Source organism: Scylla paramamosain, chromosome 19 (genome assembly GCF_035594125.1).
Source record: "Scylla paramamosain isolate STU-SP2022 chromosome 19, ASM3559412v1, whole genome shotgun sequence".
NCBI classification, from domain to species: domain Eukaryota; kingdom Metazoa; phylum Arthropoda; class Malacostraca; order Decapoda; family Portunidae; genus Scylla; species Scylla paramamosain.
In genome coordinates this window covers 16,781,137-16,805,674 of record NC_087169.1, presented here as the reverse complement: position 1 = coordinate 16,805,674, position 24,538 = coordinate 16,781,137, and the positions used below count along the sequence as shown (strand labels likewise).

The window sequence follows — 24,538 nt, the reverse complement described above, 5'->3', positions numbered from 1 at the left end:
CAACAGGAAAAGTTTCCATCATATCAACACAAGATGAGGATTGTAAAATGTTGTTAGGAAAAGACACCCAAAGACTGCTTCAGAAGGCATCAGGCATGAAATTAACTGTTCTGTATAATAACACATAAGAAGACTGAGTAACAGGAGAAAGTTTCCTTCATTACAATGGGTAGATGAGCACTGTGAAATACTGAGCAGAAAAAGACAGCCAATGACTGCTTCAGAAGGCATCAGGCATGAGATGAACTGTTCAGTATAGTGATGTAGTGAAAAGCTGGACAACAAATCTTGCAAATAACTGTACACTTCATGATCTGCCAGCAAGTGCATACATGAGATCTACTCTTAAAAATTCTGATGGAATGGCAAAAAAAATAACAGATGAGTGATAAGATTTCTCACCTGCCTCAATGACTTTGTAGCTTGGGGACACAGCAGCTGAAAGTAAGAGGCCGTGTGGCTTAAAAGCGTCATGTAACTCTTTCACCCATGCTGAGAAACCATGTTTGTCTGAGGCCGGACCTTTGCTGCAGTCAACCTGAGAGAGGAGGAATAAGTGAGCCTCTGACTGAAGAGCCTATCAATTTCAAGTACAGGAGTTTGTCACAGATGCTTACACTATGTAAAACACTCCTCCGATATGACTAGCCAACATTATTGGCACGAGGTACACTCCAGTAACTCACTAGAAGCAAGCCACTTTGCCATCAGCCTGTGCAAGGTGTGGTGCTCTCCCTCAGCCTCACCTGCCAGCACACAGGGTACTCCCAGTCCAGATCCAGGCCATCAAAGTTGTGCTTCTGCAGGAACTCTATGACATGATTGATGAACTTGGTTCTTGCAGCCGGACTGTTCACCAGGCGGCTGTACTTGTCTCCCAGCGAGTCATTCCATCCGCCAATAGCAAGAGTGACCTTGACGCCGCGCCGCTTCAGTTCTGTCACCTTTGCGTAGAACTCTGGCAAAGGTAAGAAAATTATGTATCTTTTAAATTTATGAAGTGTGTGAGCACAAAAATCATAACTACATTTGCAAATGGTAATCACACTAGGTCTCTCAAAATAAAACATGAAAGTTACACCAGAATATTAACATTATCTTATATATGTGAACAAATATACAAGATAAAAGATATGGAAGTTTTTGAAAACCACAATAATCTGAAGATGAGGAAGATAACCTTCAATACTTCCACAGAATTAATAAAAGGAAATATATAAATGAAAAAAAATAAATAAATAAAAAGAAAAAAAATAAATAAATAAAAAATAAAATAAATAATAATAATAATAATAATAATAATAATAATAATAATAATAATAATAATAATAATAATAATAATAATAATAATAATAAATAAATAAATATAATAGTTAACTCACACACACACACACACACACACACACACACACACACACACACACACACACACACACATGACTCACTGTTGTCAAAATCAGCCCAGGTGTCATGAGGTTTAATTATTAGATTGGTTCCGTCCAACACTGCAAATCCATACACTATATGAGTGCAGAGGTCTGGGTCTATGTCCTCAGGCCGGTACTTGCCAAGCCCCTGCCTGTACCATGCCCAGTTGGTGAAGTAGCACACAACCTGAGGATGAGTTACAGGTGTTTAATGTTGTGTAGCTTGTATGGAATTTCAGAGATGACAGAGAACAACTAAAGGCAAAAACTGGAGAAAAGGAGAATATTGACAAGCATGAAGAGACTGAGAAAGCAAAATGTGACTGAACATGGAAACTGAAGAAGTAGAAAGTAGGTGTAGGAAGGTAGAAAAGACCAAAAGATTGAAAAAGATAAATGAGTGAGGAGGAAACTGAAAAGAGGAATGAGAGACAACAGAAACCAAGGCAAGGCACTGAGGAAACAAAATATGATCAAAGGCAACAAAGATTGGAAAAACAATAACAGAAAAGCAATAAGAGGCAGACGGGACTGAAAATAAAGGCGCTGGAGAACAATACCATGATTGTAATTAGAAAGAAAGCTGGAGATTATTGACGCACCTTGTACCCGGTATCTGTAGTGGAGGATGTTCCTGAGGATGGCCCAATATGAGGTCCCCTTGTGGTTTCAATTATGGCAGGTGCATAAGTGGGCTGTGTTGGCTGTGTGGGCTGCTGTGTGGTGTACCGTGTGGTGTGCCGGGTGGTGGGTGAAGGAGTTGGCGCACTTCCTGATTCTGCTGTACATGTGACTTTTGATTTCCAGTCACACATTTTCTGAGGGGGGAGGAAATATTTGAACACTTATTTATAACCACTAACAAGATCTACAAGTAATGACAATGAATAATGATGAGAAGGAAATATAACTAGCCTTTTTGAAGCCAAAAATTTTCAGGCAAACAAAAGTATTTATAGTCAAATGGCAGCAATGATGGAGCCACACACTCATGCTCATTAATATACACTGATTTTATGGATCTCATGAACTAAGAAAAGAGAAAAACCACAAATAACAACTAAACAAGAAATAGTGACATTCCAATTTTGTCTTTGATACAGTGATGACAGGAGAGTGAAATATCAATGACAATGATGAGAATATACCACAGACAGCAACTAAGCAAGGAATAATAATATCACAATATAGAGATACAAGAACTATACATATATGTACATTACTAAGTAGTTGACAGGAGAAAGTAACAGTGTTCATTGTTTGTGGGAGAAGGTAGAGTGTTTGGGTGTTTGTGAAAGTGAAAACAGGAGAGCGAAGAGTGAAGTATAATGATAATGATGCAAACACATCACTGGTTCACTATTTCCTGCAGACACATGCATCAGTTCATTATCTTCTGGAAACACCCCACCAGATAATTGCCCCTCACCTTGGTATCATCAAAGTACAGACCATGAGCACAGGCCTCAGCATGCTCCACACCATGAACACATCGGAAGTATCTCCTGCAGTCAGATGGATCTCTCCTGTAGGTTCCCTCCTGGCACTTGTCACCGGTATGGACTTCAGGAGCTGGATGTGTGATGATAGTGTGTCTGGTGGTGGTAGGGGTTTGCCAAGGTGGAATGGTGGACACTGTTGAGCTGGGCTGCCAGTAGGGAGTGGTGGGCCCTGTAGTGGTTGCCTTCCACCAGGTGATAGGAGCTGGTGTCGGTCTGGAGGTTGAGGTGTCAGGTGGAGGGACGTCTGTGGAGATGACAAGTGTTGTTAGTGACCCAGTGCTGCCTGTACTGCTGCCAAAATAAGGACACACTAAGTGACTGCTGCTTGCTGTCATTATGCACCAACATTTCTGACACGTCTCTCTCTCTCACAGTAGTGCACAGCAAATGCAGGCCACCTTTCCCATCTTTAGAACACAAGATGGTGGCAAAATGCAATAAATGCTGTGTCTTTTCATTGTGCACTAACACATCTGAAATGTTCTCTCTCATAGTGCTTTGCAGCAAACACAGGCCACATTTTCTATCTTCAGAATATAAGATGACAGCAAAACACAAGTTCCATTTAGCCTTTAAAGTGGAGTAAGAAGAAACACCCTCACAATCCTTGAGGTAATCCATTGTACTTTAATGAAGAAACATGAATTGATTTGGTTGACTAATTATCTCACCTCCAGAATTTTCAAGCCTTGGACACTGTGGGTCTGGCACTGAGTATGGACGCAGGGCCCTGTTGATGGTGCGCAGCAGAGGGTGAGGCTCACAACCACACCGGTTCCTGAAGTCATCCAGATCCAGCGCCCAAATCATGCCACCGCCAAGACCCATCTTCTTAATCCATTCAGACTGAGAGGTGAAGGCAGCCATTAGTGATGCATTAATGATCCAGTGCTGGTCAGGAAGCTGTCTTATATGCATATATTCTCATGGTACACAAGAAAATTATGAGATTCAGGATAGAACAAGAATCAATAGGTTCCAGCTTGAAAACTTAGGTTTGGCAAAGAGACAGGAATGAAGTGATTCTCAAACTGAGGAATAAATTAATGGAACATCGACTCAATAATCAGATTGTTAGTGCCGAGTCATTAGGGAGGTTTAAAAGATTAGATAAATTTATGGGTGAGGATGATGGGTAGAAATAGGCAGCCATGTTTAACACAGGGTCTACCATGTATAGGCCTGATGGCTTGTTGCACCAACCCTTATTTTCTCACATTCTTATGTACTGAATTAAGACTATATCCTTCTTTATAATTCCTGCACACACTCACCTTGTATCTAATTGTCTCGACATCATCAAAGCCAACCCACTGATTGCCCTTGTAAGCGTAGGGTCCCATTGTGCCCAGTGGATCCCGCACCACTGTCCACTGGCTGCTCTTGATCTTGTAGCAAATCTGCAGAGGAAGGCAAACCATACCTCATAAAAAGCAATAATGAAAATAATGGAAACTTAACTCAAGGACCACTCAGAATAATTTGAAATGGAAAACTTGTGCATATTACTGTAACTTTGAGTGGTCTTGAAAAGTTGAGATGATGACAAATGGAAGCCAAAATTATGCAGATTACTACTGTTCTGACTTTCTTCTGTGTTAAAAATTGAAATGAGGAACTGAAATGAAAACAAGTGGAACCACATTACTACAATCCTGATTTTCTGTAGTCTCAAAAAATAAATTAACTGAGGAGTTGAAATGAAGACAAGAGGATGTCAAACAATACCTCATAGTAAGCCAGGAATCCTCGTGCCCTAGTGTAGCGTCCTGCCTCGCCACCTCCATATGATGGCTGGTTGAGTCCTTTCCTGGTGGTGTCTCTGAGGGTGAAGGACTGGCCATACATTGGCATGCCCATCACCAGCTTGTGTCGGTGGGCACCCTTCTCAATCCAGTAGTGAATGGTGAAGTTCTGGGGAGAGAGAGAGAGGGGTAGAAGTCTCAAAGGATGTGTCACATCTCATTATATGCAACTAAGGCAAGGCAATACTGTGGTTCTTCTTGAAATAAAACAGTTGAGCATTTCTGGGGTAATGAAGCACTGCAGTTAGATTGGAAGGACATAGGGAATCCTAGTTACAGGCATAAATGTCTCATGTTTCATTATGAAGAGGCAGAGGGAGTCACAGGGATAAATGTTTCAAGGGGTGTCTCATGCTTCATTATACACAGCAGCAGGGGCAAGGCAATACTGTAATCCTATTTGAAGTAAAACAGTTGTGAATTTATGAGACAATCAAGCACTGTGGTTAGGTGGGAGGGGCAAAATCAGTCACAGGAATATGTCATGTTTCATTATTTGTAGCAACAGAGGCAAGGCAGTACTGTGAGCCTTCTTGAAGTAATAAAACAGTTGGGCATTTCTGTGATGATCAAGCAGTGTGGTTAGGTGGAGGGGCACGAACTCACAGTGTTGAAGGCCAGGTTGTCATCTTCTGGGTGGGCATACATGGGGGACACGTGGCCGGTCTTCTTGTCCCACTGGCCATGGTAATCGTAGGTCATGACAGCAATCCAGTCCAGGTACTGACTCAGAATTGGCACGTCATAGCCTGGAAGAGAAGGGAAATGTAGCATTGTTTTTCATAAAGAGAGCATAGTACCTGTAAATTACGTGAAGCTAAGAGTATGATAGAACTGGGATGTCATAGGCTGAGAGAGAAGGGAAATACAGCATCATTTTTAGTGAATGAAGTAGAGTGCCTACAAATTATGTAAAGCTATGAGTGTGATAGAACTGGGACATTATAGCTTGGAGAAGAGAAATATAGTATCATTTCTATGGAACAGAGTACAGAGCTTGGATATTATGTAAATCTATGAGTGTGATGGAAAAAAGAGTAAATAAAACTTTGCTATTCTTATTATACATTTTTAGCTTACAGGAAGCATCAGACTAGCTGGCTCTTAAATTTCAGTTGATATTTTATTGACATTAAAGTTGAATATACTCTGAAACTTTCACATGACCCATAATTCTTGACACACACACACACAGACAGGATTCACTCACCCACATCAACGACCTTGTTGCTTGGTGATACGGCAGCAGAGAGGAGGAGACCATGAGGCTGGAAGGCTGCCTTAAGCTCCCTCACCCAGTCAGTGAAGCCAGCCTTGTCTGATGCTGGTCCCTTCTTGCAGTCCACCTAAAAAAGAGATGAGTCAGAGAACATTAAGGCAAAGAGAAAGAAAAAAAAAACAGAATAGAAAGCATACTGGTTTTAGTGATTGCTGGATGAAAAGTGTGTATGTGAGGAAGAGGTATATGAAGGAAAGATAAGGGGGTATATAAAGTTTGGGGCATTTGTTCTAGCTGGACAAGGCCTCGGCACTCATTTCTTGCCTCACTGGCCTGTGGTGCATGAAATCCCTTACCCAAGAAGAGAGGGACACAGGAACACATGTTAGGTTAAGTTTAAATAAAGACAAAATCTGTATGCATATGTAGCAGATGTCTGTGTCAAAATATAGATGTTAGGAATATTGTTTTTGGTGCCTGGTTTGTATAGATTTATGTAGAGGCTACATTCAGTAATATCTGATGCATACATAACTGGTGTCTTTAATTACAGCAATTTACTTTTAGTGTGTGAGATATACATGTTGTTTGGTTTGCTTATCTACTTACAAGTTTAAGCAAAGGCTACATCCAGTAATATTAGATGCATACAATAGTTAACCTTCTTTCAGTTTGTGTGTGTGTGTGTGTGTATTTGCCTTGTTTTTACCTAGTTGTAAAGGGTCTGATCTAGAGCTCATTTGTCCTATCTCCATATTTGCAGTTATCCAATTTCTCTTTGAATTTGCTCACACTAACAGCTGTAACCAACTCCTCACTTAAAATATTCCAGAGATCAATGCTTCGATATGGGAGACTATATATCTTGATGTCTCTGAGACATTTACAGTGTGTGTGTGTGTGTGTGTGTGATTCAGTATCCTGAGACACAAGAGACAAGCCCAACTCACCTGCCAGCACACAGGATACTCCCAGTCCAGGTCCAAGCCATCAAAGTTGTGCTTTTGGATGAACTGAATCACATGGTCAATGAACTTCTTCCGAGCAGCCGGACTATTCACTAGTCTGCTGTACTTGCCTCCCAGAGAGTCGTTCCAGCCACCAATAGCAATGAGAACCTTCACTCCCTTTGCCTTCAGCTTTGTCACCTTTTCATAGAATTCTGCCAAAGATACAAGACTGAATAAAATGAACACCTAAGAGCTTGGACATTACAGTCTACCCTTATCAATGACATTCTGGCCCATATTAAGAAATGCTTTGCTCCTTCACCATGACTATTTTCCAATGCCAAAGAAATGATTAGCCAGGTTTTCAAAAGTATTTCTCCTGTTTATAATGTAGATATCTAGTTAATCTATCACTAGAATCTTAAAAACATGCTTAAAAACCCATGTAACTTCAATTAGAGCTTTCTGAATGTAATGGAGATGCAGCCAGAAATGTTTTGGAATATAGTCCTAAGATTAGCTGGGATGCTGAGCATTTAGCATCAGATCTTCCAGTATCAGGATGAAAAGACTCACTGTTGTCGAAGTCTGCCCAAGTGTCATGAGGCTTAATGAGGAGATTGTTGTTGTTGAGCACTGCAAAGCCATACACAATGTGGGTGCACAGATCCACATCAATGTCCTCAGGCAAGTACTTGCCCTCACCCTGCCGGTACCACGCCCAGTTGGTGAAGTAACACACCACCTTGTACCCATCTGGGGGGGATGGGGGAATATAAATTACTTTCGCTTCCAATTCTTGCTATTTACTTACATCTACCAACTACTTCTTACTACCCTTCACACACCTTGTACCCATCTGGAGGAGAGAAACAGACATTAGTTTCATCTCAAGTTTCTACTATTATTTACCTTCACAGACCACCTTGTATCAAACTTGAGAAGAGGAATATAAATTGGTTTCTCCTGAAGTTCTTGCTATTAGTGAATGATATGCATGTGAATGTGTGGTACCTTGTCTGGGCTAACCTGTGGGATTGCCAGCTTGCTATATAGATAGACAGGTTACTTTACTAGAAATTATTGTTTAATCAGATAAGCAAATTTTGAGATCAAAAGCTCTGTAAAATACTAAAATATCTATATTAAAAGATAGCCTATGCAAGTCCAATTAATCTATAAGATACATATTTTATTCTTACTGTAAACTTCAATACAATCTGAGTAATCATGTTTAGTACCACATTTCAGTTCAGAATATTAACCAGGCATTTTCAAAACTTAGTGACTTACCAATTCTTAGTTCAGGATATTAACCAGGCATTTTCAAAACCTTCACAAGGAACAAGTGAAAACAGTGTGCTGAAGCTCACCTGGGGGAGGGGGGTGCTCCCTGGTGCCGGGGGGACAGATTTTGGGCCGCACTCCTGGAACCTCAGGCAGGTAATGGTCAGTCTGGATGGCAGGGTGATTGGCAATGGCATTTTCATTAGTCATTCGCTCAAGGGGATTCCAGCACGGTTTTTCAGTGATCTTTCCTGGTGGTGAGACGGAGCCTGGGGGAGACACGGTGCCTGGGGCAGCCACAGTACCAGGCTTGCACCTTTCCACTCCGGGGGGTGGCCGCACTCCAGCCACCTCAGGCAGGTTGTGTGGTTTCTGGATGGGTGGGTGGTCAACAGTTTCTCTAGTGACTCCCTTACTGGGATCCCAGCACTTGCACTCCTCCATGCCTGGGGGCTTAGATGCACCCGCCATGGGTATCACTCTCTCCACCAGGGGCTGCGTGTGTTCCTGGCGGCCCGGCAGGTAATTGGTCATCTCTATCACTATGACGCCCAGGTCAGGATCCCAGCACTTCTTGGGACAAACTGGCACTCCTGGGGGCGGTCTGACTCCTGGCACCTCTGGCAGCAGGTGTGGTGGCTGGATGGCTGGGTGGTTTGCTATTTCAGCCCTGACTGTTCCCAAGGCACTGTTGAAGCATTTCTTTGAGTTTGGTGGTCCCTGAACCCTTGTGTTGATCTCAGGGTGGTGTGCAGGCTTGGAATCCACATAGCCTGGTGCCCTGGGTTGTCCTAATATAGACTTGATAGTGCTGAGAAGTGGGTGGCTACCCTGGCCACAGCGGTTCCTAAAGTCATCCAAGTCCAGGGCCCAGATCATCCCGCCGGCAAGACCCATGTCCCTTATGTACTGTGACTGTGGATGGCAATGAAATCAATGATACCATTAACATGACTTTAGGGACTGGCTAGAAATTGTAAACTCTATTCTTTTATCACTTTTTCTTGTAGATAATTATAAAGATTCCATACATTGCTCTTAGTGGTGTGAATTATTGCATAATGCAGTGAAAGGGTTAAGTAACAACAGACACAAACACCTCACCTTCAGTCTGATTGTCTCCACATCATCAAATGAGACCCACTGATTCCCAGAGTAGGCATACGGGCCCATGCGGTTCTCAGGATCCTTTACTACTGTCCACCCATTGTTCTTAATGAAGTGACAGATCTGCAAACACATCAATTCCAGATTAGGTCTAGCTTGGTCATTCTTATTGTTAATGCAGCTGCAGAAGGTATGGGAGTTTTGTGCTTCCTCTCCTCAGGGAAATGCACAGGAAACCACAAATTTACAACAGACTGCATGAAGAAATACTGATAATATTAATGTTTGTTGAAAAGTAGAATTAAGCAATAAAAGTAAGAAAATACAATACATATGTACATATATACATATATTAAGGCTGTTTTCCTCCAAAAACAGGGTAACCAAGACAAGGCACACAACTTTCATATTCACACTCATTCACAGCACTATTTTAGCTCCTTGGTCCCTGACAGAGAAGAGAAAGTACTCCTACCTTACTTTATGGGGATCAGCCATATAGCTTGGACAATACCATTCATATATAGATAAAGAAAAGAAAGGCAAAATGCTATCACTGTGTCACAAAAATAAATGTATATTATAAACCCACCTCATAGTACGCCAGGAAGCCTCTAGCCCGTGTGAATGGTCCAGCTGTGCCTCCTGTGCTTGCTGGTGCATTGAGGCCATTCACTGCGGGATCGTTGAGAGTGAAGGACTGACCATACAATGGCATCCCCATTACTAGCTTGTCCTTGGTGGCGCCCTTCTGCAGCCAGTACCTGATGGCGAAGTCCTGTGGGGGGAGGGAGGTGTTACATGTATTGTAATAGTGCAGTGGTGCTAAGGAAGTTGGAAAAAAACCTATGGAATCTGGAAGTGGCAGAATGACTGGAAGTGGCAGAATGACAGAATGACTGTTGTAGTGACAGTGGGCATCAAGACTCACCATGTTGAAGTAGTCATAGTCGTCCTGTGGGTGGTGGTACATTGGGGCGACATGGCCAGTCTTCTTATCCCAGTGGCCGTGGAAGTCGTAGGTCATGACGGCAATCCAGTCCAAGTACTGGTTGATGGTTGGCACGTCATATCCTGGAGAGAAGGATGGTTAGCTTGGATTTCAGATGAGGGAAAATTACTCTCTTTAAAGTGTGTAAATGCAATCAAAATTATAAAAATAACAGATATAACATACATTACTAGATTACATTATGTCATATCCTGTACAGATATACAAATAGCTTGGAATTCAGATGAGTGAAAATTACTATTTGATGTGTGAAGATACAATCCAAACTATAATAATAACTGAAACAAAAGACATTACTGAAGGGAATAACAAAGCAATACACAGTCTGCTAAAACATCTTGGTATTAAATTCATAGCAAGACTCATTATATGTGAAGCAAAATACAATTAAAGCTATAAGAATAACTGAAATAACAGATGTTACTAAAGACAATAACAACTATATACTGTCTACTAAAATCTCTAGGTATCAAAATCATGGCAAGACTTTTTACATGTGAAGAACACTGTATAAAAGTTGTAGAAAATAACAAATCGCGACAAAAGATATGATGACTGCAATTTTTCGTACCGGCATCAATGACTTTTTTGCTCGGGGAGACAGCGGTGGAGAGAAGCAGCCCATGAGGCCTGAATGCAATGCTAAGCTCCTTCACCCAGCTAGCAAATGCTGCCTTGTCAGAGGCTGGGCCCTTGTTGCAATCCACCTGGCCAAGGGAACACAGATAGAATGAGGTTAAGACAATAATAATGGTGATACTAAGGATGGAAAATTATTGGTAGAAAGCAGAAGGCTGGCTTGTTGGAGGCTGGGAAGGAAACACAAACAGAATGAGATTAAGACAATAATAATAATAGTGATGGAACTAATCTTCCTTTTCCCTGTTTTCCCCTTTACTCTTTCTACCTTCCCTGTTTTCCCCTTTACTCTTTCTACCTTCCCTGCTTCTCTCTTTCCTATCTTTCCCCATTACTTTCTTTCCTGTTTTCTATCTTCTCTTCAATCATTCAATCTTCTTTGAGCAAGTGTTAATGAGATCAGATTATTGTCAGTGATGAGTGGTAGAGACAAACCTGCCAGCACTTTGGATACTCCCAGTCCAGATCAAGACCATCAAAGTTGTATTTCTTGATGAATTCTATGACATGACTAATAAATTTGGCTCTTGCAGCAGGATTGTTGACCAGACGACTATACTTGTCACCAGCAGAGTCATTCCAGCCACCAATAGCCACAGTGACCTTGATGCCGCGGTTCTTGAGTGCCGTAACTTTGCCATAGAAGTCTGTCAAGGGATGCAAAGAGAAGGAAAATGTTTTATTAAAGTATGATTCCAAAAAGTTCTTGTGTTCAGTTTTGTCTCAGTTGTTTTATGTCTCTTAGCAATCTGACAATATGGGAACCAACAGAATTTCATTACATTATCTAGCTGTCTCAATTTTGTTAGGTAAATGACACCAGCCACTATTGCAGCCCACCAAATATATGAATATGGATATGAGAGCCAATACAATCACACTATAGAATTTAGCAGTGCCAATTTTGTTAGGTAGATACCACAAGTCACTGTTGCAGCCCACCAAATATGTGAATATATTACAATAACAAACACACCTTCATTCATTTCACTCACTGTTGTCAAAGTCACACTTTTGTTAGACAGATGCTATAAGTCACTATCACACTACAACAGCCTACCAAACATATTAATATAACAAACACACACTTAGTCATTCACTCCACTCACTGTTATCAATGTCGGCCCAGCTGTCATGAGGCTTGATGATGAGATTGGAATAGTCCAGCACAGCAAACCCATACACGATATGAGTGCAGAGGCTTGCGTCAATATCCTCAGGCATGTACTTCCCAATGCCATTACGGTACCAAGCCCAGTTGGTGAAATAGCACACCACCTTGAAGTCTCCTGAAGGTGGAAATGATAATGAGACCTGGGACCCTTGAGCCCAAAGACAAACACAAGATCACTTATTATGGCTTAGACCTAATGCTAGAAAAGATACAGTATAGAAATCATGAAGAAAAGGCAGTATTTGGACATGAAAATGGGGGAAAAAAAGGAAGTAGGCCTTTTTCTTTCCTTTTTGTTGTCCAAGGCCAGTACTCCTCTTACATTAAAAATATTCTTTGTTTAAATTCACATAAGAAAAATCCTTGTTTTAATTTACATAAAAAAAATCCCTCTTTAAATCCTGTGACAAAAAGACGAACCTGTGAATTCTGATGTGGTGCCCACTGACGGCAGTTGTATCGAGGCAGGCGGCAGTGCTGGGGTGCGAGTGGTGGGCGGGGGGATGTACGGTGGCTCAGTCTGGGGCTGTGGGGCTGGGAGACCCTGGGCAGGTGGTGGGGCCCCTGATGACTGGCATTTGGCACTCTCTGGCCAGTCACAGCGGTTGTTCCTCTGTGAGTAAACAAAGAAGACAAAGGTGAGGTTAGTGCGTAGGGAAATGTTTGGTGGTGCAGTACGTAAAGCTTTGTAAGTCACACATGACACCATGAAAGCAAGCTTTCTTCGTGGTGGGGGGTGGGAGGTTTTCATGAGTGTTTCTCTTATTAATAATGTAGAAATCTTACCAATATGTCACTTGGACTATAAAAACACCTTTAAAAACATATATAACTTCAACTAGAGCCTTTGGAATGTAGTGGTGTGGCAGAGAGGCGTTTCAGAATACAGGCCTAAATCCAGAAGAAGAGACAAGTTTGTGTACAAAGATGATGGTAGGAGTTTACAAAGTACAGGTTTCAATGATGATAGATACCACTTACTTTATTCCATAAGAGGCCAGCAGGACAGGTGAACTCTTGCCAGTTGCCATGGACACAGAGCATGTACATTGAGCAGTCCCTTGGGTTGTGCTGGTACATCCCTTCGCTACATGGCACATTGATGTCTAGCTGGGAGCTGGCAGGGGGCGCGGGTGCTGGCCGCAGGGCTGAGGTGGGTTTAACACTGTCACATATTCTCCCAAGTCATGATGATTCCACACTTGCTATTTGTATAATACTAAACAAAATTGGCTTGAAAAATGAGATGAACACTGTTGAGGGTTTGGTGGAGCCTTTGCTAACATTAGATAAGGAAAGTATATGACAAATCCACACAAGGTAGAGGGATGACCAGTATGAACCCTCAACAGCCTCACCACACTCATAGCTACATATCCCTCAGCACAGATTACTCATCACTATTTGGCAATCTTACTTAAAGCAATAAAGTTTTGTATCTACCTGCAAGATAAGATGATGAATATTTTAATGCTTTTGTAAATCATTTAGAGGCAGGAAGCGATGAGCAAGCAGAGGGAGTTAGTTGAGTTAGTGAGGGAGGGAGCGAGAGGGGTGACTTGGGGTGTCTGTGGCAGCTCAACCATGAATACTGTCTCCTCCTGAGTGTGACTTGTGCACACGTGTTCTCAGCACCTCAGTGGACAGTGTGGCAAGAGGTAAAGGGTGTAGAATGAGTGTGTGTCTGTGTGTGTGTGTGTGTGTGTGTGTGTGTGTGTGTGTGTGTGTGTGTGTGTGTGTGTGTGTGTGTGTGTGTGGGGAGTGAGAGTAGCTCAATAGAGGCTGGGTAAGGGGACCAGGAGGCTGAGGGAGACTGCGGAGACTGGTAGTGGTGACTCAGCACTATTGGCTGCTGGGGAACTGTCCTGCAGGGCTGAGGAGGCCGACGGAGGGAGTCCATCAGCACCACTGTTGAGGCTGGAACAACAAGAAGGTGATGAGAAACACTGTGGCAGTGGGAGGACACCTCAGTGACCACTGTGTCCACACACCACCCCAAGAGTGCTGAACTGGGCTGTCAATGCTTGTCTAGGCCACCACACAGAGGGAAAGAGTCTCCCATATATGTTTGTGTGTGTGTGTGTGTGTGTGTGTGTGTGTGTGTGTGTGTGTGTGTGTGTGTGTGTGTGTGTGTGTATTCATCTAGTTGTGTTTACCTAACTGTACTGTACAAGTTCTGGTCTCCATTTCTATATTTGTCCAATTTCTCTTTAAATATGTGTACACTGTCTGCTGTACATGTGTGTGTGTGTGTGTGTGTGTGTGTGTGTGTGTGTGTGTGTGTTATATCACATATGTCATGAGGCATGAGGCACTTGACATGCTAAAAGAAGGCCCTTGGATCATACACATCTTGCTGCTCCACACAGAGTCATAGGCTGTTCCTGCAGTGAGGCAGTGAGGGTAAGAGTCTCCCCACCTCTCCTGCTGCATGTGGAGGCCCAGACAGAGTGTGAAGAGCACTATTGGGGTGGTGCCACAGCCCGGCCATGGGTGTCCTCCCTGCAGACACCATATCCGTGAGGAACACAGTGATGGTGCTGCACTGCACACAGTGCACACCAACACTCTCACACTACAACACACTGACACTGGTGGTGCCGCTGGTGGTGTGTGTGTGTGTTGCAGTGACAGAGTGCACGCAAGTGGTAACATCACTTAAAAATTTGCATACGCTGCTAATAAATTCCACTTGAACACACACACAAAAAAGCTGTCGATTGTGATAAATTTTTTGGCATCATTTGGATACTCATAATTTGATTTCCATGGAGTCCTTTGCACACACTGGCAGGTAGATAGAGTGGGTCTGGAGCAGTGGGTGTTCCAAGCTGACCACTGACCCAAGGCTGCATATGAGTCACACAAGCCACACTATCCTTGTATTAACAAGGCAGCCAGTTTCTTTCTCTCTCTGGGTGCTCAAGTCCTTTCCATTTCCAGTCAAAAATGTCAGAGAGGAAAAGACCAGGAAAAGACTGGGGGAGAAGAAAGTCTTGACGGTATTCATGGTTGGCTCGCTGCTTGGACCACCCTGCACTGCGAGACTGTTTGGGTGTTGGGTGAGGGAGGGGCTGAAAGATATGGGTGGAGGAACACAGGAATGCAGGAAAGAAGGGAAAGATTATGGCAGGCAATTCTGAGACAATAATATTGATTTATATCATGCTGGTTTAAATTTACAGGAATAGACATTAGTGTTGTGTACAAAATAGACCATGAGAAAAGTATAGATTAGAATGAGTTAAGAGCCAACTATATTTGAATTATGAGAGATCCAAATTATGTTTTTTCTGAAGATCAAATAATATGACTAAGAAAAAGATGACAACAAATGGAAATGAATAATGAAAGAGAGACAATTCAAATACAGATGATGACAGAAAACAAATAAAAAAATGACTGAGAGAAAAACTGAGGTGGCAAAATGAAATAATTTGAACTGTTAATAATTTGACTTTTAATTCACACTTCTACTTTTAATTTGAGGCAAGCTTGGTTTAGTGTTAGAGATGCATGCAGGTAGACAGGTTAATAAATGGCAACAAGATGGCAACACAGCCACCAACATGCACACAGACAAAGCCTCACATCACTACACTGCTGCCAGCAATGTTTACCTGCTCAGAACCCTGTAAGGAAAGAATACAGGCTTAATATGAACAACAAAATGGTTATATACATGTCTGTGTGTGTGTGTGTGTGTGTGTGTGTATGTGCATGTAATAATATACAAATGATATGTTAGTGGTGTTGTTGATGTAGGTCAGAGAAAACCACTACACCCCAGTTCCAGGAGGCTCACCACCACACACCACACCAGTCACCACCATCACCACCACCTCCTTGGGTCCTGCCACCACACATTACAAGACCACGACATCAAGCAAACCCACTTGCACACAAATTCCCATCATATGTCTCACTTCCTTACACTCTTTCACCCATTCTCTTATACAGATGCTTCTCTGCTGCTCACAATAATGGTTTATGTACAAATCAGCAGCAATGAAGCAAGCTGAGTGCTGATCTCAAAACACCCTGAGCAGGGTGGCACACGCAGGGTTTGTTGGGGCGCTCCTTGGGGATGGGGAGGCAAGCTGGTGGCAGGCTAAAGCTTGCACGGAAGCTCTGCAGTTTCTTCTTGTGCAGATGTGGCAGTCCAGGGATGAGAGGAAGAAGTATGCATGAAAGAAAAAACAAGCAAAGGTGTGTCCTAAGTCTGTCATGAGACTCAAGCTTGGCAGGTCACACATCTGACCACAAACGATGCTGGGTAGTATGAGGAAGGCCGAAGAAGAAACCCAAGTATTCATCTTATGAGCCAAGCTGCTGAAGTGGACAAGTGCAGATGAATACAGAGTGGCCAGATGAATGCAACAGACACAGGAGTGAAGGCACAGGAAGCAAGGCTGCGGGTAATGGACAGCACAGTTTGGGAGGTCAGGGAGGGACTGAGGGGCAGAGGGGCAGAGAGAGAGGCAGGGTGGTCTACCTTCGTCTTTGGGTGTGAGGATAACATCAGAGCATTTGGGGACAGCTGATGGGAGAGTGCAAGTCTTGTCTCCCTCATTCCACACCAGCCCACCAGTACAGAGCTCCACAGTAAAGTACCCCTGGGAGCAGCGCACTCTGGCCGTGCACTGGGGTCCCGGGTAGGTCTGGCCCTCCTTACTGCAAGGTGTCCTGCCCTTATTCTGGTGGTGGATGCCATCTGGGTTGCGGGTGACGGGACCTGTGGGGCCATAACACTGACGAGGGAAGCCAGGGGAACAAAGAGGAGAAATAGAGGAAAACAAGGAAATATAAAGAGAAAATGGGAAGTAGGTATATGAGGCATGAAGAGAAGAAACAGGAGAAAACAAGGAAACACAGAGGAAATGGGAAAGAGGTACATAAAGCAAGGAGGGAAGAAACAAAGGAAAACAGGGAAATCTAAAGAGAAAATGAGGTGGAGGTACATAAGGCAAGGAGAGAAGACCTGGGATTTAAAGAAGAGTAGATAAGGGGCACCACCTCACCCATAACTATCTTAAGACTGAATCCTTTGAGGCCACTCTGAATGCTGCTTCCTTAGTTTTCCCACTAAGCACAAGTCTTGAATGACTAAGGCTGCAGCACCTGTGTATCTGCTGAGTGGGTGTGCTGTCAAGGGTCCTGAAAGTAGCACATCTCACAGCATTCCCAGCATCAGTTGCAGAAAGTAGGCAATTTGCTTTGTGAAGGTGGATGTTGAGTTCTTGTTCAGGATCTGACTCTTGCTGTGGTCTTGTTCAATGGTTCCATCGTTTCTTGGTCTTGCCACTGACAGGTGTGCAGGACACTCAGAATGGTGACATTGGGTCTTGATGGCACTGTGTTTTTCTCTGATGCAAACTGATGCTTGATGAGTGGTGGCAACCATTTCCTGGTGTTCAGTCTGGCTGTCATTGCTGCCTCTGTCCTGCCCACACTGCAATGGAGGGTGGCCAAGCAATCTCCTCACTAGGATGCACACTTGTACATCAACAAAGAAAACAGTGCAGTTGCGGGAGTCATGAGGGAAGTGGCCTCCTTCACTACTAATGGTATTGTCACTGTCTTTGTTGTTTTCCTTCAGGACTTGGAGATCATTACGATTCTGACAGAGGTCACCACACAGGTGATGTGGTGAACAGACATGCTGACACTGGCACTTTGGCTGTCTAGTGTGCACACACACGCACGCATGCACACACACAAGCAAGCACACACACACACACACACACACACACACACACACACACACACACACACACACACACACACACACACACATTCACACACATGCACATGCACACGCACATGCAAACACACACACACACACACACACACACACACACACACACACATACACACAAACCCATTATAAATACTACACATTTATATAATGGGTGATGAACACAATTCCACATTTCAAAACCTAACCATCTACAAACCACAGACCACAAAACATGCAAATCAGATTGGGCTAAATTTTGCCAATGCAACAATCTAGTGATAATTAAGGAAGTACTAATAGATTACAATATTAGTGATGTACTATTATGAAGTACTGATGAGAGGTTTAAATATTATGTACATCAGAAATTTATATCATTAAACATCACAAAATGACTGAAAGTGATTAGTGCAGTTAAAATTTGGATTAAGATTTAAAACCTGCAAATAACAGAGTTGTAGTAATGGTACAATAATGGTACAATGGTGGAGGGCAGGAGGTGGTCACACACACTAGCTGGTTGTGTGCAATGGTTCCTTGCACAGATGTATTGTGTGGCTGGTGCAGAGGCCTACACAACAGCAGGGCAGGGGCAGGGGCAACGGCAGGGGTGAGGGGCAAGGCAGGAGGAAGGACAGGAATGGAGGGCAGGGGCATGGGCAGGTTAGAGGCCCATTCAGATGGCACATTGGGCACACCATTGCCTGGTACTGAGGAAACTGTCCAAAGTGAATGTGTCATCTACTGTATCAAATTCTATACAGTATCTCATAAAGTGGTAGATTCTTGAAGAGAGTGGTGGATGAATGGAATGAACTCAATAATCCAGTTGTTAGTACTGAGTTATTAGGGAGATTTAAAGGATCAGACAAATTTATGGATAGTGATATGTGTAAATAGATAACTTTCAAACAAGGATTGCCACATGTAGGCCTGATGGCTTCTTCCAGCTTCCTTTATTTTATGTTCTTATCAGGCTTGGTATTCTGTGCATACAAGAATTTCAGGAATACATGAAGAGCTGTGCTGGTTGAAAAAAGTAACCACTTCGGTATTCAATGCATATCAGAATTTTGGGAATCTGTGAGGAATTGTGCAGGTTAAAAGTAGGAATATTGGGAATATATGAGAAATTGTGCTCATTTAAAAGTGTGACCACCTCCATCCTGAAACAAGATGAGGCAATGAATACTACACAGTGCACCTTAGCTACTTACCTGAACACTTGGCTTGATCTGGCCAGTTACAAATCTTCTGTGTCTCGCTCCAGTGCAGACCTGAGGGACATGTGAGGACATTGACAGTGCCATGGAGACACTGCTTGAACTTTGTGCAGTCACCCGGCACACCTGTGGTCTCCCCTTCCTTGCATGGTCCTGATGGTGGTGCACTGGGGACATCAACCACATCAGGGAGAGAGGGACGCTCTGGCATGACAGGGCGGCTGGTAGTAGTGGTGGTGGGTCTAGAAGAGGAGACCCACCAGGACTTGGTAGTGGTAGGGGGAGTGGATGAGGCAGGTGTCCACCACCAAGTTGGAGTGGTGGACTGAGTGGTGGGTCGCTGAGTAGTGGTGGTGACGGGCATCTCCTGTTCCTCTGTGGTGCTGCGGGTAGGGACGGGGGCCTGGGTGGGACGAACTGGTAGTGATGGGGGTCTGACAGGGCTGGAGGATGGGCCACTGGGGGGATAGGGAGGTCTGCTGCCAGGACCAGAGGGTGGAGTGATGGGAGGCTGACCTACAAGAGAAGAGACGCCCGTTTTGTTTGTTCCTGTGGCAACACTTCACATCTCTAGCAAACCATCAGTCATTGCATGGCAAAGTGAAGGAAACATTTAAACACTGACATCAATATGGAACTGTTTTTACTTTTCACCCAATCTATTTTATCCTTCATATCTTTTGCTTTTCTTTCCCTTAGTGTTACTATACAAACAACCAATGATCTAAAACTGAACACATGACTTATATGTATCCTATATCCTTTAAAAACTGAAGGAAAATTCTCTCTCTCTCTCTCTCTCTCTCTCTCTCTCTCTCTCTCTCTCTCTCTCTCTCTCTCTCTCTCTCTCTCTCTCTCTCTCTCTCTTTCAGTAAGAAACTGATGCAATTTAATTTTCTTCTTGCATGTATACTCAATTTCCAGCCCCATACACATACCTGATTTACACTTTGCATTCCGTGGCCAGTCACAGGTCCCAGCTGCCTTGTTCCAGTGTAGCCCTGGCACGCAAGATGTCTCAACTAGCTCTCCATTGACACAGCTATTGAGGAATGGTAGGCAGGTGAAGTGTAGGAAGGTGAGAACAGTTTCTCACTAATTTGAAAGGAGGACATACAAATAAAAATATATAGACCATTCCTTGAATATCTGAACTCCTATACATCCCTCTTAAATATCATATGCTCAATTTTAACACTCATGCTTTGCCAAACGTCTACTTGGGGCTTCCAGCAAGTGACATGAGAAAGCCAAGGTGCTATGGTGCTGAGATACAGTGACTCACCTCAGGTACGCAGAGCATTTTCCTGGGGATGGTAAGGTCTGCTGTCCCCGGCATGAGTCTCCAGGATAAGGCCCAGTGCCAGAGGGCCGCGTGTCCTCCGTGGCACTGGTGACTGTCACGGGTTGCCTTGTGGTTGTTGGTCGCCTTATGGTTGTTGGTCGCCTTGTAGTTGTTGGTCGCCTTGTAGTAGTAGTTGTGCTTGTGGTGGTAGTTGTAGGTTGCCACCAAATAGTTGTGCTTCGCTGTGTCGTGGGTGGTCGTTCAGTGTGTGGGTGTGGAGGCCAGTCAGCAGGGACAGGGTGGTCTGCGATGGGCTCTGTGGTGGTGCGCCGTGTGGTCCCACTCCAGGTGGTCATCCAGGGTGGCAGGGAGGGTGTGGTGCCCTTGGTCAGGTTGAATTCACCATAATGTGACTCAGTGACCTTTGTGCCCAGTGCTGTGGTGCCGAGGAGAGGGACAGAATTAGATTACAGAAGGAAGAAGTTGATTTACTTACACAATGAACTGATACACAGACTCCTTCCTGATTGCTTTGTCATCATCTTAGTCCATGACATTACTGGTGAGTCACAAGAGGAAAGGAGTTAGTTAGGCTAAGGTGACTGAGAGTAGGATGGAATTAAGTTATGGAAGGAAGAAAGTACAGTAGTAATTTCCCTACACAACAATGAACTGATACCAAGACTCCTTCCTGCATGCTTCACCATCTCAGTTCATATTTTTTGGCAAGGTACAAGAGGAATGGAATGAATTAGGTTGTGGTGCCAGAGAGAGGGAATGAATTAGGTTATGGAGGGAAAGCACAAGTCAATTTGTCTGCACAGCACTGAACTAATATCCAGACTCCTTCTTGCACACTTCACTATCTCAGTTCATAACACTATTAGTGACGCACAACAAGAATTCAAAGAAACCCACAAATATATATAAAACACACAAACCAGAAAGTAAGCAGTTATACTCCACAGATAACCTAAGACACTTAAACATAAAAACACACAAAAAATAAAAACAGAAGCAGCATTTTGTAGCATGGCAACAAACAAATAACGGCAATAAAGGAAATGGAGTACATGAAAGCTGATTAGCTCCATCTTGTTTCTTCACAAGTGTCACTAGTCATCTTAACTCCTTATGTAAACTTGGGTGTTTGTGTACATAACCTTGCCAGCACCAGCAACAGCAAACCCAGGGCCTTGTCACCAGTATTCTTGTATAATCATGTGGGGCAGACAAATATCAGTTTAAGAAAAGTGCTTTTCTTCCTCAAAGATCCCTCTATAATCCATAATTCCATCTCTTAATTGCCTTTTATCATTGAAAAGTGAAGATAAATGATGAAACGATTTAGAATGTGGTGTCTAATCTGTGACCAAGCAGATTTTGAGCTTGTGTCAAAAGAAGGGTAACAGGAGTGTTTTAAGGATCCAACTCAAATGAGACGAGGTTAAACAGCAGTCTATTACAAGGGACCTTTTATGTGGCAGATAAAATGGGAGTGTTTTATGGACTTGACTAAAATGAAACAATAAATGCCAGCTTATAACAAGGGATGGTATTAAGGAAGCTTCAAATAAAGGGACAATTCAAACAGGATGAGGATAAAGGGAGTGTGTTATAAGATGTATAGTCAATGGGGTGTCTGAGGAGGAAATGCACTTATTCTAAACTAACTCCTGTCATGGTTAGTAGTTAAATATTATGCCACATTCACTTCCACTGTCTGATGTTTTTCTCTCAGTCTTCCATCCCCTGATCTCTTGAAAACCCATCAATTATCAGGATTTTTAGGACTATCAGCAGGTCAGAGGGCTTGGAATTGAGGGAAGACACAAGACACAGTGGATATGAATGCAGAATGTTATTTAACTTTTGATCTTAACTGTTTGGTCATATTGCATATAAAAATAGCATTTGGCCATTCACATCTCTCTCTCTCTCTCTCTCTCTCTCTCTCTCTCACTTCAAGCACACACGCACACAGCAAGCATTAGTGTTACCTGAGCCAACATCCAGCTCAGACAACATGGCCATCTCTCTCTCTCTCTCTCTCTCTCTCTCTCTCTCTCTCTCTCTCTCTCTCTCTCTCTCTCTCTCTCTCTCTCTCTCAGAAACAAGCATTAGTGCCACCTGAGCCAGACAACACTGCATGGCCACTCCTGGGACAAGCAGACACACTTACTCTCTGTGGTTTCAATTCACGGCCGGCACATCACCACACCACCACATCGCACAGGAACAAGGTGAGGGAGCAACATTGGAGAGTTTAGAAGGCTTATTATTTGATCATAAAAATCATACTGCAGTTACTGGGGCTATTCTTTTGGGAGTTTACATTTCCAATATTTTCTATTAAGTTTAAAATATTTTCTTTTTTGGTAATTTTTCAGAAAAGTGTTTTATCTCTTTACTGATGAGCTTTAAAAAATCATATTACTCAATTAATTCTTATAATGACAGACTTTTCTTTGGTAACTTTTGTAAATTTTTTTTTATTTATTTATAGATGAGCTTCAGAAATTTATATTACTTTATCTATTTTTTTTAATGACAGACTTGTCATATGATATTATTGTTAATCAATCTATCATTATTATTATTATTATTATTATTATTATTATTATTATTATTATTATTATTATTATTTAGTTAGTTTTGTTTCTCTTTAAAATACATTATGTTTTTTGTTTCCTGTAGTATTTTTTGTTTTCTGTAGTATTTCTCATGGTCATTCATATTATTTCTTTCATGGCACTGTTTGTGAAATGTTCCCAGTATATTTATGTCATGGCCTGTAATATTTTTATGCTTTATGTCATGACTGTTGTACTCCATGTGACTTGTTTCCTTCAATTCAAGTCAGTCTGTCTGTTTTGATATGTGTTCATCGTCTTTTGTGGCATGATAAGTTCGGATTGTTTTTGTTCAAGGTTCTGTTTGGTTCCAATATATAAGGAACTCTTAGTGTTATTTTATGGTCATGGATGAAAATTTGAATTCTCACTTTTTTCCCTACATATTTTGCTGTATTTGTCACATGTTGGAATATTCTTTGTGGTGCAGTACCGATTTTTCCATATTTGGTAGCTTTTGTTGCTATTCTCTGTCTTATGATGGTGGCTGTTCATTTATTTTTGTTTTGATGTCTACATTTGGTTGTGGTATTGTTCATTTATGTATTTTTTGTTTTGGTACAGTTTCCTCGTGTCATGTTCAACTGTGATTTGAAATTGAGTTGCATGTTCAACCAGTGTCTGGAGTGCTAGCTTCCTTGCACCTCAACTGGTGTGTGTGTGTGTGTGTGTGTGTGTGTGTGTGTGTGTGTAAAAGTCTTGTTTATGTTGATATCCATCCAGTTTTTGTTTTAGTACCCATTGTTTTGGTGACTTTAAATGTGACATGTTCCCCTCACAACTGTAGTGGTCTGGCAGCGTGGTGTGTCAGCTACAGAGACCAGACAGAGACATCACATACCTGATGCATAGGTGGTGGTTCTCCTTGGAGGGTGTGGTGTGGGGACTTCATGGGGTCGTGTGCAGTCACCTCCGCCTGGCCTGGGCTCTGGGTACTGCACACTCCGCAGCTGACGGTTAATAGTGCGCAGCAGAGGCATGGGTTCCCGGCAGCAGCTGTTCAGGACGTCATCAAGGCTAAGATCCCACACCATAGCACCACCATATCCCTTACTCTTGATGTACTGTGCCTTGTTGGTGACAGAGGCTGGGTCTTCGTAGCTGTACCACTGGGTGCCCTTGTGAGCGTAGGGACCGATGGCATTAGTCGTGTCCACCACTTTGCTCCAGCCTTGTGTGCGGACTGCGGGGAAAGGGGCATGTTTTCATTGTGTTCTTTATCACTTTGAGTTTTCATGAGGATTATTTTTAAAAGTCACAGAGATGGAGAGTGAGTTGGATTTTCATGTTTTCTTTTCATTCTTTATCACTTTGAGTTTTCATGAAGATAATTTTCAAATGAAGCAGAGATAAAGAATTAGATTTCCATGATGTTTATGACATAAGAAAAAAATTAGACATGTGAAACAGAGTCAATTTGAAGAAGCAGAAAGAGACAATTAGGCCATGGAAAGCAGTGAAAAGCAAGGAATGAAAACTGAAAGAAGAAAAGTCAAAGGATTAAAAAGAATAATAAAATAAAATAAATAAATAAA

The 24,538-nt window shown here is 42.7% G+C and overlaps 1 protein-coding gene across 6 annotated transcripts in view; it reads right to left on the bottom strand.

The window, feature by feature from the left end:
• Positions 1-24,538, bottom strand: part of LOC135109756 (probable chitinase 10) — a 96,385-nt gene that overhangs the window by 2,698 nt on the left and 69,149 nt on the right. For 5 of the 6 annotated variants that reach the window (XM_064021359.1, XM_064021363.1, XM_064021361.1 and 2 more), the window contains 26 exons: positions 23,845-24,186; positions 20,371-20,806; positions 20,024-20,127; positions 19,080-19,601; positions 16,618-16,857; positions 13,104-13,270; positions 12,543-12,735; positions 12,058-12,237; positions 11,384-11,595; positions 10,881-11,016; positions 10,229-10,371; positions 9,890-10,075; positions 9,295-9,420; positions 8,277-9,105; positions 7,480-7,659; positions 6,904-7,115; positions 5,945-6,080; positions 5,341-5,483; positions 4,658-4,843; positions 4,204-4,329; positions 3,601-3,775; positions 2,857-3,173; positions 2,030-2,245; positions 1,446-1,614; positions 747-958; positions 403-538 (listed from right to left, as the gene is read on the bottom strand). In XM_064021359.1, coding sequence (XP_063877429.1) covers positions 403-538; positions 747-958; positions 1,446-1,614; positions 2,030-2,245; positions 2,857-3,173; positions 3,601-3,775; positions 4,204-4,329; positions 4,658-4,843; positions 5,341-5,483; positions 5,945-6,080; positions 6,904-7,115; positions 7,480-7,659; positions 8,277-9,105; positions 9,295-9,420; positions 9,890-10,075; positions 10,229-10,371; positions 10,881-11,016; positions 11,384-11,595; positions 12,058-12,237; positions 12,543-12,735; positions 13,104-13,270; positions 16,618-16,857; positions 19,080-19,601; positions 20,024-20,127; positions 20,371-20,806; positions 23,845-24,186 — 6,024 coding nt within the window. The remainder of the gene's footprint in view (positions 1-402; positions 539-746; positions 959-1,445; positions 1,615-2,029; positions 2,246-2,856; positions 3,174-3,600; positions 3,776-4,203; positions 4,330-4,657; positions 4,844-5,340; positions 5,484-5,944; positions 6,081-6,903; positions 7,116-7,479; positions 7,660-8,276; positions 9,106-9,294; positions 9,421-9,889; positions 10,076-10,228; positions 10,372-10,880; positions 11,017-11,383; positions 11,596-12,057; positions 12,238-12,542; positions 12,736-13,103; positions 13,271-16,617; positions 16,858-19,079; positions 19,602-20,023; positions 20,128-20,370; positions 20,807-23,844; positions 24,187-24,538) is intronic. The other variant, XM_064021364.1, reaches the window with a different exon arrangement.